An 18534-nucleotide genomic window follows, 5' to 3' on the forward strand; every position below is an offset into this window, starting at 1 on the left:
TGGACTGCTGTTCCATGCCAGAAGCAGGGAGCTGGATCGGAAGTGGGGCTGCCGGGATTAGAACTGGTGCCAATATGGTGTGTTTAAGGCAAGGACTTGAACCACTACGCTATTGCACCAGGCCCTTCGTTACCATTTTCCTGTAGACTCTGAGAGTGCAAAAAATAGATAGGGCCAGAGTTGTAAAATACTCCAGTTCACATATTTACCAAGAATTTTTTTGATGGGGTGGGGAGAGGAAAGGAAGACAAACAATCAGACAAAATTACATACTTCAAATACAATGACTAGGATAACTATTGATGCTTTATGAAAATGACTGGAGATTTGTGCGATGGTGTAATAGCTGACCAAGCCTCCACCTGTACCTTTAGCATCCCATATGGGTGCTGCTTCAACCTTTAGCTGTCCCATTTCTGATCTAGCTCTCTGCTTGTGGCCTGGGAAACAATGGAGGCTGTCCCCAGTGTCTGGGCCACCAGACCCATACTGGAAACCTGGAAGAACTCCGGGCTCCCAGCTTCAAGGCAGTCCAACTCCGGCTGTTGTGCCCATGTGGGGGAATGAACCAACACATGGAAGATCTCTTTCTCGGTCTCCTTCTCTCTGTAAACATGCCTTTCCAATAAATAAATAACGGTTTACTAAAAAATTTGGAAGGCCTGGCGTGATAGCCTAGTGGCTAAAGCCCTCAACTTGCACAGGCTTGGATGCCATATGGGCACCAGTTCTAAACCAGGAAGCCCCGCTTCCCATCCAGCTCCCTATTTGTGGCCTGGGAAAGCAGTCAGTCAAGGATGGCCCAAAGCCTTGGGACCCTGCACCCGCGTGGGAGACCTGGAGGGAGTTCCTGGCTCCTGGCTTCAGTCAGCTCAGCTCAGGCCGTTGCGGCCACTTGGGGAGTGAGTCAATGGATGGAAGACCTTTCTATCTGTGTCTCCTCCTCTCTATATATCTGCCTTTCCAATAAAAATAAAAATAAAAATAAAATAAAAATAAATTCTCAAAAAAATTGGAGACAAGAAGGTTTTAATGAGACATCAAAACTGTTTTCTAAAGACAACAGCTTGAGGCAGGTATTGTTGGTACAGTGGGTTAAGCCACTGCCTGGGGCTCCTGCATCCCATGAGGCAGTGTCTGCGTTCATTTCCCTTCTTTACTTCCTATCCAGCTTCCTGCTGATGCACAGCCATCAAGCAAGACAGAAATCCACATGTTCCCACCACCCACATTGGAGACCCACGTGGAGTTTCTGGTTCCTGGCTTCTTCCTGGCCCATCATTGGCTGTTGTAACCATTTGGGGAGGGAACCAGCCAAGGGAAGCTCTTTACCTTTCAAGTAAATAAACCTTAAAAACCTCAATAAGTCAACGTCCTGGAATTGGAGGCAGCAGAGACAGGTAGAGTAGAAAGATCACAGCAGGAAGTGGAGTGAGAGGCAAGCATCAAAGGCGCCCCGGACTCGCAGGCTCACTCCTCGCTTGGTCCGTGGTCCCGGCTTTGGCTGTTCTGCCTTCTGCCGCAGGCCAGCTCAGGTGCAGGAACAGACTCCCTGGGTGAAGTGCCTCTGTACCCACCTCTTCAGAAATGCAGGTCCCTAGCTTCTCTGCAATGATTCCAACAGCCGTGGGGTCACACTCCGCCTCCCTTCGTCACCGCCCTGCTTTGTCCATTTATTCACTAAACGTGAACAAATGAATGCCAGCTCCGCCTGGCACAGTTCTAGGCGTTGGCAAGGCATGATGAATAACAGGGAATGAAGCTTCTGGCCCGACAGGGCTTGCCTCCTAGTGGAGTTCTGCATCCCATTGTCCTGTTGTAGGGTCTGCATTGTTCACTGCATGACCATCCTCTCTGAGTATGTCCCGTCTTCATCGTGTCTTCTGCAGGACGTGAAGGCTTCAAGGGTAAATGCTGAGTCTTCTAACTCTTCAAATTTCTTTTCTCCAGCCAAGCCATCCATTCCTTTAACATGTGTTTCATTTACTTAAAAGGCAGTTGTACAGAGAGGAGGAGAGACAGAGAGGAAGATCTTTCTTCCGATGATTCACTCCCCAAGTGACCACAATGGTCGGTGTTATGCCCATCCGAAGCCAGGATCCAGGAACTTCCTCCAGGTCTCCCATGCAGGTGCTGGAACCCAAGGCTTTGGGCCGTCTTTCACTGCCTTCCCAGGCCACAAGCAGGGAGCTGGATAGGAAGTGGGGCTACTGGGATCAGAACTGACGCCCATTTGGGATCCTGGGTGCGTTCAAGGTGACGACTTTAGCCACTAGTTCATGGCATCGGGCCCTAAAGCAGAGTTTCTTAATTCTTTTTTAAAGATTTATTTAGGGCCTGGCGCGGTGGCGCAGTGGTTAAGGTCCTCGCCTTGCATGCCCGGGATTCCATATGGGCGCCGGTTCTATCCTGGCAGCCCCGTTTCCCTTCCAGCTCTCTGCCTGTAGCCCGGGAAAGCTCCTGGCTTCGGTTCGGCATAGCATCAGCCGTTGCGCTCACTTGGGGAGTGAATCATCGGACGGAAGATCTTCCTCTCTGTGTCTCCTCTCTGTATATCCGCCTTTCCAATAAAAAAAATAATAATAAAAATAAATCTGTAAAAAAAAAAAAAAGATTTATTTATTCTCATTGGAGGGCAGATTTACACAGAGGAGAGACAGAAAGATCATCCATCCGCTAATTCACTCCCAAGCAGCCACAACGGCCCGAGCTGAGCCTATCCAAAGCCAGGAGCCAGAAGCCTCTTCCAGGTCTCCCACGCGGGTGCAGGGTCCCAAGGCTTTGGGTCATCCTCGATTACTTTCCCAGGCCGCAGGCAGGGAGCTGGATGGGAAGTGGAGCACTGAACTGATGCCCACATGGAATGCTGCACTTGTGTGGGGAGCATTAGGCAACGGAGCCATTGTGCTAGGCCTGAGAACGGAGTTTTTGAGCAACGAAGCTCCAGGCCCATTAGGGCACAGGTGGTCCGCACCCCTCTCAAAGCAGCAGAACCAATGCTAGCCTTGGCAGACGATGACAGAGGGGGTGGGCATTCTTGAGGGAAGGCCTAGGAACAGGTTCAAGGGCTTGGGCTCTTGGGGAATTTGGCTGCAGATGGCTCGGACATGACTACCAGCCATGCCGGCAAATAAGGCACAGGATTGCACTCCTCCACCTCCCTTAGGCCCCAGGGTGTCGGAAATTTACCCCCACCCCGGAAGCACAGGTATAGGAGAAACGTCAGGGCTTGGTCGCTTTCGGTCCCACTCCATGGCAGGGCAGGAAGTCCCGACCCTTTTTAGAAATGAGAAGTGAGGGTGCCCGCCCCAAAGGCGAAGCTGCGGTGGCTGAAGGAACAGGTGGGCCCCAGATGCTGCCGCTGCTGGCCTCACACAGAGCTCCGGGGAGCGGGCCTGCACCAGTCTCGTCCAGGAAGGGTGGCAGTGAGACGCCCAGTCGGTGAGGGGTGTGGGTCTAAGCAAGGGGGGGGGGGTGCGCCTTTGCAAGATGCATGTGTGTCGCCTAAACTGGCGGGACCTTTCCCGTTTCATTTATTTTCCGATCAGTTCTACTCACAGACTCAGAAACAAGTACACGAAGAAAGGAAAATTCCCCAAACCCCCGAATGCTTATAACAACCACATGCAATGCCTCCTTTTTGCGTTTCTGGAGCTATAGGAGTTTGATTTTCAAAAGTATAAAAATTTGACTTGAGAAAGTCTTCTTTTCTTTTTATTTATTTTATTGGCAAGGCAGATTTACAGAGAGGAGAGACAGAAAGATTTTCCATCTGTTGGTTCATTCCCAAAATGGCCACAGCGGTTGGAGTTGAGCTAAACTGAAGCCAGGAGCCAGGAGCTTCTTCTCGGTCTCGCACACGGTCTCCCACCCGGGTGCAGGGTCCCCAAGGCTTTGGGCTGTCCTCAGGTACTTTCCCAGGTCACAAGCCGGCAGCTGGATGTGAAGCAGGGCCACACGGACCAGAACCGGTGCCCACATGGGATCCCTGCATGTGCAAGGTGAGGACTTAAGCTGCTAGGCTACTGTTTTGGGCCCCGCAGGAAAACTTACTTGCTTAAATATTGGGACCGGCATTGTGGTACAGAGGGTTAAGCTGCTGTCTAGATCCTGACGTGAGCATTGGTTCGAGTTCCCACTGTTCCACTTGAGATTCAGCTGCTTGCTAATGCACCAGGGAAAGTTAACAGAGGATGGGTCTGAGTGCTTGAGCCTTGCTGTTCTCCAGCGTGGGATGCCCAGCTGCAGCAGGTGGCCCCTCTGTCTCAAACACCAAACCTTTGGAATCACCGATGGACACTGCAGCCTCCTGGGGAATGGAGAGTTTTTTTGATTGGGTTAGACCCGTGTTCCTTGGGGAATCCTTACTTCCTCCTTAACTCGCTCAAACCAGCGACACTTGCCTAACCAGGCTACTGAGTTCTTTTTTTTCTTATCCCTCAACATAAGCCAGAAAGAAATGAGTGATCTGGATTTTTTTGACTTCCAACGTTGGCTGGGTCCGAGTTTAGCCCAAGCAGGCACACATTTGTTTCTATCTTGTTCTGGCACCTGCTTATTCAGCCAGAGAGCTTGACGACAACGCTTCCAGAAGAAACTTGGTCTTCATCAGCTATCCTTTCCTTACTCCACAGCTGCAGCCATGCAGCATAGTCCTGGTGGTCCTCAAGACCCCCCACATCCCCAGCCAAGTCTCCTTGACAATGACTCATCCAGGTTCTCCCCAGCGCAGATCGGCCCTTGCCAGCGGAAACCATTGTATCTACAGAAGAGGCATCACCAGCCATCCGCCTATCTCTTATCTCAGCCCGCACATCTGCTTTGGAATGCTAACAAAGCCTGCCTGTGTGGCCAGCACTACGGGTCTCTCCAAATGTCCCTTGCTCCCAGCGCAGACTAGTTAATCTTGGGACCTTAAGAAAACCAAGTTAAGTCTCTCTCCCCACAAGTAGTTCCTTGCATTTTTAGGGATGAGTGGGAAGAAACGAAAGCTGTTTATTGTGTCAATAGTAAGGAGGCTGCACATTGCATCCCACATCCACAAAGATCTTTAGCACTTAAGAACAAGAGCCTGCTGACCAGGGGACCCTAGCTGGTGATGCCAACTGGAAAGCTGACCCCGGCCATCTGATGTGCCAGTGGAGATGGTCTTTTTTTCTTTTCTTTTCTTTCTTTGTCTCATTGCTCTGAAAATCTCCCAAGTTTGAATGCAAGTGGTATCAGAATTCAGTCTATTTCCCAGTGACTTGAGTACAAGATGGCAAACCCCTCTTAGCAGCTTTTGTTGTTGTTGCTGAGGTATTGTAGGCAGCACCCTGGACGCCTGTCTATCGGAGTAATGACAGAAGCTGCTCAACTTGATACTTGAATCATCTATGGTTGGCCATGAGTAGAACGATGCAAGCACTTCAGCTGGTCTCAGAAGGATGCTGTGAGACGAAGCAGAGAATGTAGGTTACAAATTCCCGAGATTCGCAGGTAGAAAAAAGCCCTTAGCTGACAATGAGTGATAACACCTTGGGCTTACGACTTGACCCGTTAGAGTTCAACCCTGGACAGAAGGTACTGCAGGTTGGCATTCCTTGACGTCTTGGTCAGAACGGTAGGCTCTGGGTGCCAAGTTCTAGGACTGCATCCTTGCCTTTCGTCTCCCCCTGCATTTCTGGCTCCCAGGACTTAGAGCGAGGCTCAGGAGTGTGGGAAACCAAGGCTGGGAGAACACCAAGCAAGCGCGCCGGCAAGCCCAACTCGCCAATCCCGTTGTGTAACGCCCAAGCCACGGTCCTTTACCCGGTCTTGGAATTTAAACGGGCCCCAAAGCACGAGATTGGCTGGGGGAAATGCCCGGATCGCGGCTGGGCTCCACGCATGGCAATGCTGAGACCTCCGGCCGGGCTCCGTCGACGTCCGCAGCCTGCTGACCCCGTCGGGCAGCGATCGAGCCCCGGGAGCCGTCCGTGGGCAGGGCTGGCGCGCCTCGGGCCGCTTGCTGCCCCATCGCTGACCCTCGCGCGAAGCTGCGCGCACCGAGAGGAGACATCTTTCCCCGCCGGGCCTCCCGCGCCAGCCCACAGGCCAGGGCGGCAGGGTCGGCCTGGGGTGAAGAAGAGGGGCGCCGGCCCTGCGCACCCCTCCGTGGGGGGCGCCCCGACTCGCCGGGGGCGGGGTCACGTCCCACCCGGGCCCGCCGGGGGCACCGGCGCTGCGGAAACCTGAGCATGGCCGAGGAGCTGGGGGCTTCCTGGGCCACCTCACTGGGCGCCTCCGGCTCGCCGTGGGGCGCGCTGGCTGCCGCCGCCGCCCCCCGCCTCCCCGGGGCCGTCGCGAAGACCACTGGCGTGCTTGCACCTGTGGACGCCCTGGTCCAGCGCCTGGAGCTTGCCCCCCTCCCGGGGGAGCCGAGCCCACGACCAGACATGCTTCTCCCGAGTCCTGCCCCTTCGGAGCGGCGAGGAGCGGGTGAGGCGGGGGCCAGGCCGCTGCACCGAGGGGCTCCCCCACGGCCCCGGAACCGAGGGCGGCCGAGCCCTCCCGCGGCAGGGGCACCCGGGCCTGCCCGGGGGATGGCGGGCATGCGGGCCTCGGCCGGTGGGCCGGCGCGCGAGGGGCGGGCGGCCGGCGGCAACGCGCCCTTCTCCGCGCCCCCTCGCCAAGGGGGCACACGCGAATGGGGCGCCCAGGTCAGGCCGGCCTGGCCCGGCGGCGTGACCTCACGGGGGAGGAGGACGAGGAGGACGAGGAGGACGCGGCGCCCCCGGCGCTGAGGTGGGCAACGGCTGTCCTGATGCAGGCCGCCATGGCCCTCAGGTTGACGGGCCGCCTGGGGCCCAGGGCGGTTGAAGGGGAATGGGGCGCTTTTGCCTTCCTGCCCGTGTGTGGGGGGTGTGCGTACGGGGGCGGTGGTTGCTTTTGTTTGTGGGGGGGTTGGGGTACGGGAGCGGGCGGGGAGGGTGTCAGCGCCCTCCCAGGAGCGGTGGGGGAGGGCGCCCGGAGCAGCTGGCCGGCGCGGGGCGGGGTCACCGAGGCAAAGTGGCTTGTGTCGGAGCCAGGCTGCGTGTGTGCGTGCGTGTATGTGTGTGTGTGTGTGTGTGTGTGTGTGTGCGCACGCACGCGCGCGCACGGCGCGCTGGGCAGGCTGCGGAGGGGGAAGGGCGCGCGGAGGAGGAGGAGGATCGTGCGCAGCGCGCAGGCGCGACGCGCCGGCCCGGCCCGAGCCCTTGCCTGGAGGCCGGCGGGAGGGCGGGAGGGCTGACGCGTCGGCGTCGCGGGGCGCGGGCGATTCGAGGGCGACACGTCCGCGCGTGCGCGCGCCGGCGGAGGGTCCGCGTTCGGGGGCGGGGGGCGGGGAGTGACGCGTGCGCGTTCCCGTGCGCGCCCGGGGAGAGAGAGCGGTAAAGCGGCCTAGGGAGGCCGGGAGGGCTGTGGGGGTGGGGAGTGCGGCGGCGGCGCCTGCGCAGTGCGCCGCCTAGGAGCTGTGTGTATGTGAGAGTCTGACGGGTTCAAAATGGCGGCGGCTGCTTCGGCGGCTCCTCCTGTGTGAGGGAAACAACACCCCTCCCCGGCAGCGGCGGCGGCGGCGGCGGCGGCGGCTCTGAGAGCACCTTCTTGGCGGCTAGGCCCGTCGCCGCTCTCATCTCTCCTGGGCAGGGGGCGCTCCCGGAGGAAAGGGGGGCCACGCCAAGGGGGCCCATCCTCCGGAATCCCCTCCTCTGCGACTGGCGGAGCAGCCGGGGGTGCTCGTCCCGCAGCGCGGAGCCCCCCGGCTGAGGGGGCGACGCCAGGGGAGCCCGGGCTTCCCCCCGGCCCGGCCGCGGCTCGCCCTCTGCGCTCCCCGGGGCGTTCCGGGGGGCCCGTGGCGGCGCGGGGAGCCTCGGCCCGGCCGCTCTCAGCTGATCGGGCCGCCGCTTCCCGGGGGGCTCCCGGGGCCGCTGCCGGCCGAGGGCTCGGCGAGGAGGGGCGCTCGGCGGCGGCCGGGGCGAGCCGGGCACTCGGACTCCAGCGTGCCGAGCGCCGGCCGGGGGCGGCGGGGGCGCCGAGGGTCCCGCTCCCGGTCCTGACGCCTCCGAGCGCCGCTCTCCAACGCCCGAGGAGGAGGTTGGATTTCAGCAACTATTTCCTCTCTCCTTTTTTTTTTTTTTCCTCCGGGTCGTTCTGACCCTCTCTGGATACTGGGTTTGATCTACGGGAGAAAAAAAAAAAAACAACAACAACCCGAAGACGACGTGTGGGATTTAATTTTTTTCCTCGTAGTTTTTGGAATCTTCTCACTTGGACAAGAACTCAAGAGCAAAATCCCCGGTGAGCCTCCCCCCTCCTTGGGAAGTTTGGGTCCCCGGGCTAGCCAAAGACTAAGTTTCTTTCTTTCTTTCTTTTTTTTCTTTTTTGCGTTGGGGTGAGTCCCGGAGCTGGCCTTTCCCGGGGTGGTGGTGGGGGAGATTGCTTGCCGTCTTTGGGGGCTGGGGTAACTTTGGCGGGGTCCCCGGGCCTGGCTGCTCCCGAACTCCGGCCCGGGGCCTCCTCCCGGCGCGACGTGCGCCTGCAGACTGTGCCGCGGGGTCCTCGGGTGTCCCCTGCACTTTGGAGAGGATGCGAGGAGCGTGAAGTGTAGTCGTTGCCAACATCCAGAAGGTCTGCGGACGAAAAAATGAAAGCGCTTTCTGGGTGCTAGAGACTGGCCGGCGCGCCAGCTGGTCTTTAATTTTGGGGGGAGGGCGGGGAGGAGAAAGGTGTAATTGACTCATGCCTTTAGATCGTAATCCTTTCTAGAAAGACTTGATCCCTTCGGGACAGGGCGGCGTGCCCGTCCGCAGCTCACCACTCTTGGGGGCTGCTTTCCGAGTTGGGGCACGAAGTCGGGCTGGCTTCGGAGGCGGCCACTTGTGGGGTGGACGTCCGGCCCTCGCCCGGGGGTCCTGGAGGGTGCGCGCTGCAGGGGGAGCTCGTTGCGCCCTTGCTTCCCGTCTCTGCCCGGTGCGATCCCGCGCTCGGCATCTGGGTTAGCCGAGCCGGCCTCACCTGGGCTGGCGTGCTGGCTTTCTGCTGCCGCTGCCTCCCAGTGGCGCCTGGCGAGTGTAGTCCTGGTGGACGTCCCGGGCACCGAAACCCCGCAGCCCCGTCCTGCCTGCTTCTGCCCAGGCCCTGCCGACCTGGCACCCTGCTGGCACCGTCCCAGGGCCGCCGGGCCGGCGGGGGGAGGCCTGGCCGGTGGGAGGAGGGGTCCTCACCGCCTGCTGCCCTGGTCGCCCAGGAGGAAGAGGAAGGCAGCCCTGGAGTGGCGGGGATTTCAACAGCGGAGTGAGAGATGGAACCGGAGGAGGAGCGCGTCCGCTACAGCCAGAGACTGGTGAGTGAGCTGTGCCCGCGCAGTGTCCGGGGAGAACGACCAGTATGTTTCCATTTGAACCTATGGTAGATTAGAACTTTTCAAGTGGCTTTTTTTTGCACGTCAGAGGAGAGAGGGGAAGGCGCATTCATCTCATGTTTTTTTTTTTTTTTTTTTTTTTTTGCCGTGCCGTCAGAGCCTTGCTCTCGGTCCTGTGTGCAGATGGAGTTGTAAGCAGCGTTTATCCTGCACAGGAGCCCTGCATGTCTGAGGGGTTGGTGGCTTGCAGTGTGGCCAACGTTCTGCATGTTCAGTGCTGGGATTGTCGGACTGACCGGCTGGGGTGGAATTCTATGGCAGAACAGAGAGGAAGGCTCCGGGGTAGCTTCTCAAGATCGCTGCGCTGGGTTTGGGACTTTGAGGCGGAGAGAAGCCCGGATTGTTTTGGTTTGAAAAATGAGCGCTTTGGCAACGTGGGAGGTTTGTTGGGGTGTCCAGTGAGGACAGGTAGAATACCCGTGCTGACCAAGGTCTGTACTTTGGGGGGACGGGGAGGGGGCCGGATGAGCCAGACTGTTGAAAGGCTTTGATTCCCGCGTGGAGGAGGTGGGGCCTGTGTGTGCTGGCTGCCGTGGTCCTGCGTGCTGCTCGGACCCCAGACCTGCCCTTCTGTGGCCGGAGACCATTATCGGTGCTGATAGCGTTTACTCATTTCCAGCAGTTGAGGCTGTGTTTGCGTGGTGGGGTGTGAGGACGGCCACAGAACCGTGCGGATGGGGTGTGAAATGTGCTGAGCTGAAAGGCCTGGGAGCTTGCTGCAGGAATTTATGATGGCTTTATTTGGCTCTGTAATGTAGACTGAATTTGGAGAAGAGATTTGGTACTCTAAGCCATTTTCTGAGGCTGGCGACACGTGGAGACCCCCCCTTGCCACCTCTACACGAGCTGAGGAGCAGGTCTGGCATCACGTGGGCAAGTGTGCCCCCCAGGCACGTGCCCACGGAGCTCCGCTGAGCCATCCGTGTTGTCATGGTTCTCATTCTTTACCTCTGACTTTAAGAAATTAAGTGTCTCAATAGTGCAAATTTGCCCTTTTAAGGTTTATGACTGTTTTGACGTTTCTTGAAGTGTGCTTTCTTTGGGAAAAAAAAAGCAATGGTGCTGTGCAACTCACAAGTGGTTTGTCCCGTAGGGAATCTGTTCTTGTTAGGTCAAGGTTACAGAGTTGTTGAATTGTTAGGTAGACCCGAAAGATCCTACAGGAAGGCTGGGCTCCTGTCCAGAAGAGGCTCTCGCCAAGCAAAGCCTTTTTTTTTTTTAAAGCAAGGTAGATGTGGTTGTGGCATCGCAGGACTGTGCCTCCTCTCCTGGTCGGTTTTGTGTTCTTCAATTCAAGGCGTTGGCCACCTGTTGCACACCTCAGCCGCTTCCTTGTCCCGTGTGTTTTAGATGTGGCTGTGCTATAACACAACCACAGGCACATTCTGCGTCTCTGTATGGAGCAGTACTGTTACAGTTAAGGGGGTGACTGTTGTTTTCTAAGGTACATGACAGTTTTACCTCACGTGTGAATCCCTTACACAACATAACTTGCAATGAGAGTGTGTTGGCAGGTCATGTCAGCGACAATCTGCCGCCGAGGCTTCAGGTGGGGAGCGCTTGTGTTCCGAGTTCTTGAATGATTTAGATAGGAATTTTTTTAAAAAAAGATTTATTTATTTTTATTACAAAGTCGGATATACAGAGAGGAGGAGAGACAGGAAGATCTTCCGTCCGATGATTCGCTGCCCAAGTGACCACAATGGCTGGTGCTGTGCCGAGAGCCAGGATCTTCCTCCAGGTCTCCCACACGGGTGCAGGGTCCCAAGGCCTTGGGCCGTCCTCGACTGCTTTCCCAGGCCACAGGCAGGGAGCTGGATGGGAAGTGGAGCTGTCGGGATTAGAACTGGCGCCCATATGGGATCCTGGGGCGTGCAAGGCGAGGACTTTAGCCGCTAGGTCACTGAGCCCCTTTAGATAACAATTTTAAGACTGACACAGGATGAAGAACTGACACTAAATGAAAGCACTGAGAAACTTTGTTTTTCCTTGTCTACAGAGTTAATACTCATTTTTTATAGTTGTTAACCATGTGTAGATGTGTGGATTGGTTTTTTTTTTTTTTTTTTTTTATTGGAAAGGCAGATGTACAGAGAGGAGAGACAGAGAGGAAGATCTTGCGTCCGATGATTCACTCCCCAAGTGAGCGCAACGGTCGATGCTATGCCGATCTGAAGCCAGGAGCCTGTTCCGGGTCTCCCAAGCGGGTGCAGGGTCCCAAAGCTTTGGGCCGTCCTCGACTGCTCTCCCGGGCCACAGGCAGGGAGCTGGAAGGGAAGCGGGGCTGCTGGGACTAGAACCGGCGCCCATATTGGATCCTGGGCGTGCAAGGCAAGGACTTTTAACCACTGTGCCACCGCGCCGGGCCCGATGTGTTTTTTTTTTTTTAAGGGATAGAACTTGCTTTTGTTTTCAAGTAATTGGTTGTGGCACGTACAGTTTGAAAGATAAACAAAATGACAGGTTTAATTTGGCGTCATGATTCCCGTGTGTGGTGTCCTGCAGTGTGTCTGTAGTGGAGTCTAACGTGTCACGTGATGGTGTTACTGATTCCTGCCTTGTAGGAAGGGACAGATGAAGTAAGTGGCCTTCCCTCCATGACGTGGAGGGAGAGAGAGCAGTTCCAGCTGAAAGTCAAGTCCAAATTCCTTTTGGGGTAAAAATGACCCAGGATCCAGTACTGATCCTAAAAGACTTAACAATAGTAATAATTGGCGTTTGCATGGATCACTTTGAGAACCACCCCCCCTTTTTTTTTTAACTAATGTAACTTTGTTAAGTGCATAACTGAGTTTGGTGAAACAAATTTTAAATTTTATGATATTAATAAGTTTTAAAAATTTATTTATTGTTTTATTTATTTTTATTGGAAAGGCAGATATAAAAAGAGGAGAGACAGAGAGGAAGATCTTCCATCTGATGGTTCACTCCCCAAGCAGCCGCAACAGCTGGAGCTGAGCCATCCGAAGCCAGGAGCCAGGAGCTTTCCCTGGTCTCCCACATGGGTGCAGGGTCCCAAGGCCTTGGGCCATCCTCGACTGCTTTCCCAGGCTACAGGAAGGGAGCTGGATGGGAAGTGGGGTGCTGGGATTAGAACCGGAGCCCATATGGGATCCTGGGGTGTTCAAGGCAAGGACCGTAACCGCTATGCTACTGCGTTAGGCCTAATAAGTTTTTTTTTTTTTTTTAAAGATTTATTTTTATTTGAAAGGTGGATGTACAGAGAGGAGAGACAGAGAGGAAGATCTTCCATCCGATGATTCAGTCCCCAAGTGAGCACAATGGTCGATGCTATGCCGATCTGAAGCCAGGAGCCTCTTCCGGGTCTCCCACGCGGGTGCAGGGTCCCAAAGCTTTGGGCCGTCCTCGACTGCTTTCCCAGGCCACAGGCAGGGAGCTGGAAGGGAAGCGGGGCTGCCGGGATAGAACCGGTGCCCATATGGGATCCTGGGCGTGCAAGGCGAGGACCTTAACCACTTGCGCCACCGCGCCGGGCCCTTGTTTTTTTTTAAGATTTATTTTATTTTTGTTGGAAAGTCAGATTGATAGAGTGAAGGAGAAAAGGGAGAAAGACCTTTCACCCACTGGTTCACTCTCCAAGTAGCCACAACGGCCGGTTGCTGAACCAATCTGAAGACAGGAGTCAGGAGCTTCTTCCAGGTTTCCCACAAGGGTCGCAAGGCTTTGGGTCTTCCTCCACTTCTTTGCTAAGCTAAAAGCAGGGAGCTGGTTGGGAAGCGGAACAGCCAGGATATGAACTGGCATGCACATAGGATCCCAGGCATGCAAGGCCAGGACTTAAGCTACTAGGCTACTGCTCCAGGCCCTGCAAGTCATTTTTTTAAAAATCAGAAATACCTAGGGCTTGGCAGCGTGGCCTAGCAGCTAAAGGCCTCACCTTGAACGCCCCAGAATCCCATATGGACACCGGTTCTAATCCCAACAGCTCCACTTCCCGTTCAGCTCCCTGCTTGTGGCCCTGGAAACCAGTCAAGGACGACCCAAGGCCTTGGGACCCTGCACCCACGTGGAAGATCTGGAAGAAGTTCCTGGATCCTGGCTTCGGATCGGCATAGCATCGGCCGTTGCACTCACTTGGGCAGTGAATCATCGGATGGAAGATTTTCCTCTCCTCCTCTCTGTATATCTGAGTTTGTAATAAATAAATAAATAAGGTTTTTTTTAAAAAAAAAATCAGAAATACCTAATTGAAAATGTTGTGTTGTCTTTTGCCTGGCTTTGTTGCTGGCCTATGACACGTGGGAAAGATTTGCACCTGTTGGTGTGCGTGTGTCTGAGTGGATTTGGGGCCGTGCCGCCCCTGTTGGAGTTGGAGTACTTTGCAGCGTTGCGGTTGTGCTGAAACATGATCAGGGTGAATGAACAATGTTTGGCTTCTCTTAAGACTAATTTTTTCTGGTGAAACCTTCAGTTTTTTACATATGGATTCCCAGAACAGTTGTCTGCAGCTCAGTGTGTGATCCTGAGGAGGAGAGGCCGCAGGGATGCGCAGCGGCTGGTGTCCTGAGGTGGAGGCTTAGCTCAGTGTTAGAATGCACTTGTAGGGTCTGGGCGAGGAACACCAGCAAACACTAGGAATGGAACTCTTGCTTGCGCTTGGTTGCGGTGCTGTGGGTCTTTGTGGATTTGAGAATTCATGTACAGGAAAGGGCAGCATTCTCAGTGTTTCAGTCTGACGCGGTAGGTCGCTATCATTTGTAATTGGTGAATTCTGTGTTTTGATACTCCAGTAATTCTGCGTAATTATTGCCTAAAAAGTCAAAGGGAAAATACATTTCTAAAGTAAGTGTGTAAATTAGGAGTTCTGTTTTGTGTAGATGACAGATGTAAGTGTGTAAAATGTTGACTTGTTTTAACTTGGAACTTTTAAAATTGTTTATTGGAAAAGATGAGCTTTGTTGTATATTTTTGTATAGTGAATTGTAGCACATGTAACTTCATTTAGTCTGGAAAAAGCCTTCCTGGCTTCTACCAGAGCCAACACTCAAATCAGTGTAAAAGTGAAGACACTGTATTTTGGTACAAGCAGTTATGTTGTCTGAGTGTTTTGTGTGTTTTTCTAAAGCTCACTCAGCCTGGTCATCTTTATTTGAAGAGGGAGATGCTGATTTCTTTGAAGTTAAGTTTGCTTGTCAGTCTTGCTGCCGAGATTGAGAGATTTTCCCGTCACACATTAAGTCCTTCTAACGTGCCTTACGTATGATCATCTGTAAAGTACCTGAATTATCTGTGTGAGACAAGGTGCTGGACCCTGACATGCTGGTCAGATGCCAAGTCTTTCTTGGGTTACTCGTGAAATTGTCTCCCCAAATTCCATATCATCTGCCAAGTACAGCATTCCAAGGCATTCCCAGTTTGGTCACACTCTGAGGTCTGCAGCCAGGGATGGGTGAGGGATGGATGAGGGATGGATGAGGGATGGATGAGGGATGGGTGAGGGATGGATGAGGGAAGGCGACTACTTGAGCTGTGTCCCTCCTGCGTGACAGTGCGGGATTTGTTAAGGAATAGAAAGATGCTGGCTGGCGATCATCTGCTGTCATCTGCTGCGCTCGCAGGTGTGGGGGTGTGCCCTCTGGAGTGCCTTGTTGGGTGCTCTGCAGTGCAAGGACGGAGTCGGCTTGCCGTCCTTCTGCAGTGGGACACCTTTGGTCACCCAGAGTCGGGCCCACACTGCAGCCCTGAACTCTCTGGTGCTTTGCTCAGCCCTTTTCTGCTACCATACCCGGGCTTTGTGTATAGCTTCCGGCTAGAGTGTACGCTTCCAAGGAGGTGGGCCTTTATCGGCTTGGGGTGTTAGGTGCTTCCAGCAGTGTCCACACACAGCAGACGCTCAGGAAATACTTGTTCTGTTGAGAACCTTCAGATACTCCTGTCACCAGTTTCTTGAGCACTAGGGATAGGCCACTGAATGGAGAAGAGTGTGGGGTATGGGTGAGCATAGGTGTCTGCGTTTGGGGATTTTTGGGGATTTTTTTTATTATTATTAATTCATTTGAAAGGCAGAGTGACAGAGGGTGAGGGGATGAAGGGGAGAGTTGGAGATCTTCTGCTGGTTTGCTCCCTGAGTGGCTGTGCCAGGCCAAGGCTGGAGGCCAGGAACCATAGCCCAGGCCCCTCGGACAGTGGGGACCCAGGAACCTGAGCTCTCTGCTGCCCCCCAGCGTGAGCCAGGGAGCTGCCTCTGGGTATAGAGTGAACCTCAGCAGACCAAGGGCCTGTCCAGCTAGTAGAGTTTTACAGATCCTTGATTACTTGTGGGGATCGAGTCTTGGGATGGCCCGTCCCTTGGCCGAGATGGCAGCGTTGACAGGGGCAGCAGCAGTGCTTAGGCCCAGGTATCCCACTTGTTTCCCTTCAGACCAGCACGTCTTAAGTGTATTTTCTACAAAAGACAAATTACACCCACTGTTAACTGTGGTAAGTTGGAGACTAAATACTTTCTTTTTTTTGAGGCTACTTGAAAATTTTTTTTCTTCACACCCTCAGTGAGATAGCCTCATGCATTTGATAGCTAGTGTTATAAAAAATTGGCAGACTTGGAGCTTATTGCCCTTGATCTGTTAGACAGCAGTACTGTGCAGTTTGTGTGTATCCAGCCTTTTATTCTTTCATGTCATTCATTTTCCTGTTTTCTGTTTTAAATTTTAGGTTCTTTGGGGGTTTTCTCTGTCTCTGAGTACTTGGTAAAAAGTTAAACCCTAAAGATAAAAGGCAGCCAGTAGTGACCAAACGAATGGTTTGCCAGATACAGTGCTGAAGGCCTCCTTCAGGTAGGTAGCAAGGAGGAGGGATGAGGGTGGCCTTTCTGGTGCGAGAAAGGCGCAGTGGTACCTCGGCCTGTCTTGCAGGCACCCGACCAAAACAGAAGGTCTGTCCAGGAGGTGCACTGGATAATGCCGGAAACATTCTAAACAACACATGAGTGTCGTGTTGGAGGAGGAATTATGGCAGGTTCCTGTCGGGGTGGTGTCCAGAAGAAATGGGTGACCTGAGGTGTACTGGGTGCTGGTTCTCCAGTGGTGCTGCTCTTGGCGGGCGCATCACCATGCCTGGACCTCTGCGGACATGCTGGAAGGGCCCTTCTCCAGCCTACCGAGTTGGGAACTCTGGAGTTGGGGCCCAGCTCTGTGTTGGAATAAGCCTGACTCTGAAGGCTGCGAACAAGTGAGAGCCACTGCTCCGAGGTGCAGATAGAACAAGTAGAAAGGAAGAGATAGAGCCAGTCATGTTGGCAGCAAAGAAGGGGCAAAGCTGATGGCCGTAATGGATACTAGCCTGTTCTGGCGTAAAAGAAGGCTTAAGGAGACTAAGCTGTGAGTCCCAGTATCGGCTGCACTAGCGGCTGTGGTTGTGGACAGGACAGGACGGGGAACTGGACCAAGTGCCTTGTGAGGGCTTTAGTCAGGCAGTGCAGTGAGGGCCAGCTGGCTCACCAGGGACACCGGAGGAGAGGTTTGGAAGAGGGACGAGAAAGGGGGAGGGCGCAGGGTTTTAGAGGTGTTAGCAGAGTTCCTAAACACAGAAACATTTCTGACTGTTGGGCTGCGGGAGATGGCCCTGGTACCTGGTGGGGATGCCGACTGTCCCGTCGGGCACACAACTCCATGCCCACGCCCCAAAGAATTAGCTGGTCCCAAATGTCGGAGATAAAGATATCTAGGAGAGATTGTGTCTGCATTTCCATCCCGCTTAGTTGATGTCTTGTTACAGCTTTAAGCCCAAACCAAAATACCATGGAAGCTGTCTGAGACTTTGCCGAAAGGAAATATGAAGTGTGTGTTGGTTGAATTTTCCCAAAACAAACTTTATGGTCATGGAAATCCTTAACCTGATTGCAGATTTTCTTGTTACTCCTTTTAACATAGCTCAGGGTCAGCTTACTTTAGTATCTAAGCACTAAGTATCTTTTAAAAAAATTATTTATTGGAAAGGCAGAGTTAGGGGAGAGGAAGAACTTCTGTTTGCTGGTTCACTCCCCAGTGATCACAACAGCCAAGACTAGGCCAGGCTAAAGCCAGGAGCATCTTCCTGATCTCCACCGTGGGTGCAGGGGCCCATGCTCTTGGCCTGTTTGCCGTTGCTTTCCCAGGCACATCATCAGGGAGTTGGGTTCAGCGTGGAGCTGTCAGGACGTAAGCCACATCCATATGGGGAAGCTGGCATCCCAGATATCAGCTTAACATGCTGGCCCTTCATGCAGTGTCTTACTGATAACTGAATAGGAGCAAGGGATTTTTTCCTATATCGCCTTTGAAGTTTCACTTTGGGAATGTGAGATAAGGGCTGGTATAATGGCTCAACTGGTTAATCCTTCCCCTGTTAAACCAGTATCCCAAGCCTCAGTTCAAGCCCTGGCTATTCCACTTTCCATCCAGCTTCCTGCCTGTGGTCAAGGAAAAAGTCACAAAAGATGGCCCAAAGCCTTGGAATCCTGTACCCACATGGGAGACACAGAGGAAGCTCTTGGCTTCTGGCTGCAGATCAGCTCAGCTCTGGTCACTACAGCCATTTGGGGAGTGAACCAGTGAGTGGAAAATATTTCTTTTTCTGTCTTTCCTTCTCTCTGTAAATCTGCCTTCTCAATAAAAATAAATAAGTAAGCTATTCATTAAATAAAAATAAATTATTTATTGAGAAAAAAGCTGTGGTGTTAATGTGAAGTGCCATATGTGCAGAATGCTCCTGTGAGGCAGTGTCTCGGGCGCTCAGGGCAGATGGCAGCGTCGCCCCGGCCCCACCCACCTCTTAAATCCCCGAGTTATAGCGCTCTGTCGCCCTGACCCTGAGCTTGAGAGAAAGTAGTTGTAAATGTAGTATTGTGTGGTGTCCTGTTCCCAGTGTACTTCCGGTGTCGCTTCTGGTTTTTATTGTCTTAGTTTTATGTTCATCATAACTCTTGGTGTTGTGAGAAGTCGAACAGCACTTCTGTATTACACAGTTCCACAAGATAGCCTTGGTGTGTGTGGATCTGGGAAAGGTCCCCTCTGGTCCTGCAGCACGCAGTCCATGGTGGTGGCCCATGGCCCAGGGGTGGAGGACATCAGAGGAAAGCATGGAAAGTAACCCACGTTCATTGAGTGTATCGTCAG

The 18534-nt window shown here is 53.9% G+C and overlaps 2 protein-coding genes across 5 annotated transcripts in view; one reads left to right on the forward strand and one right to left on the reverse strand.

The window, feature by feature from the left end:
• Positions 1 to 5803: 5803 nt before the first annotated feature.
• On the reverse strand, positions 5804 to 8991 carry LOC121150127 (basic proline-rich protein-like). Its single transcript, XM_040970806.1, has 5 exons — positions 8816 to 8991; positions 8445 to 8575; positions 7553 to 8074; positions 7111 to 7401; positions 5804 to 6996 (listed from the first exon to the last, which is right to left on the reverse strand). Exons 1-5 carry the CDS (start codon positions 8989 to 8991, stop codon positions 5804 to 5806), a joined length of 2313 nt encoding a protein of 770 aa, XP_040826740.1.
• The window catches only part of KDM2A (lysine demethylase 2A), an 87058-nt gene continuing 76438 nt past the window's right edge, over positions 7915 to 18534 (forward strand). The window contains exons 1-2 of one of the 4 annotated variants that reach the window (XM_040971061.1): positions 7916 to 8298; positions 9248 to 9343. In XM_040971061.1, the coding sequence (XP_040826995.1) occupies positions 9302 to 9343 (42 nt within the window). In that variant the 5' untranslated portion in view covers positions 7916 to 8298; positions 9248 to 9301. Of the gene's footprint in view, positions 8299 to 9247; positions 9344 to 16093; positions 16216 to 18534 lie in introns of those variants that run through there. The other 3 variants (XM_040971065.1, XM_040971063.1, XM_040971064.1) reach the window with 3 other exon arrangements.

The sequence above is a fragment of the Ochotona curzoniae genome, unplaced genomic scaffold, assembly GCF_017591425.1.
Source record: "Ochotona curzoniae isolate NIBS_2020 unplaced genomic scaffold, NIBS_Ocur_1.0 scaffold_4937, whole genome shotgun sequence".
Taxonomy (NCBI): Eukaryota; Metazoa; Chordata; class Mammalia; order Lagomorpha; family Ochotonidae; genus Ochotona; species Ochotona curzoniae.

Excerpts from the sequence above, each read along its gene's own strand:
- LOC121150127 (XM_040970806.1), bottom strand. The coding sequence starts at position 8,991 with ATGCCGAGCGCGGGATCGCACCGGGCAGAGACGGGAAGCAAGGGCGCA. Across the intron at positions 7,402-7,552 it reads GCCGCCGCTGCCGGGGAGGG|GCCGCTTTACCGCTCTCTCT; the intron begins GTGTTGTTTCCC and ends CGGCCTCCCTAG. Across the intron at positions 6,997-7,110 it reads CCAGCGCGCCGTGCGCGCGC|CTGCTCCGGGCGCCCTCCCC; the intron begins GTGCGTGCGCAC and ends CGCGCCGGCCAG.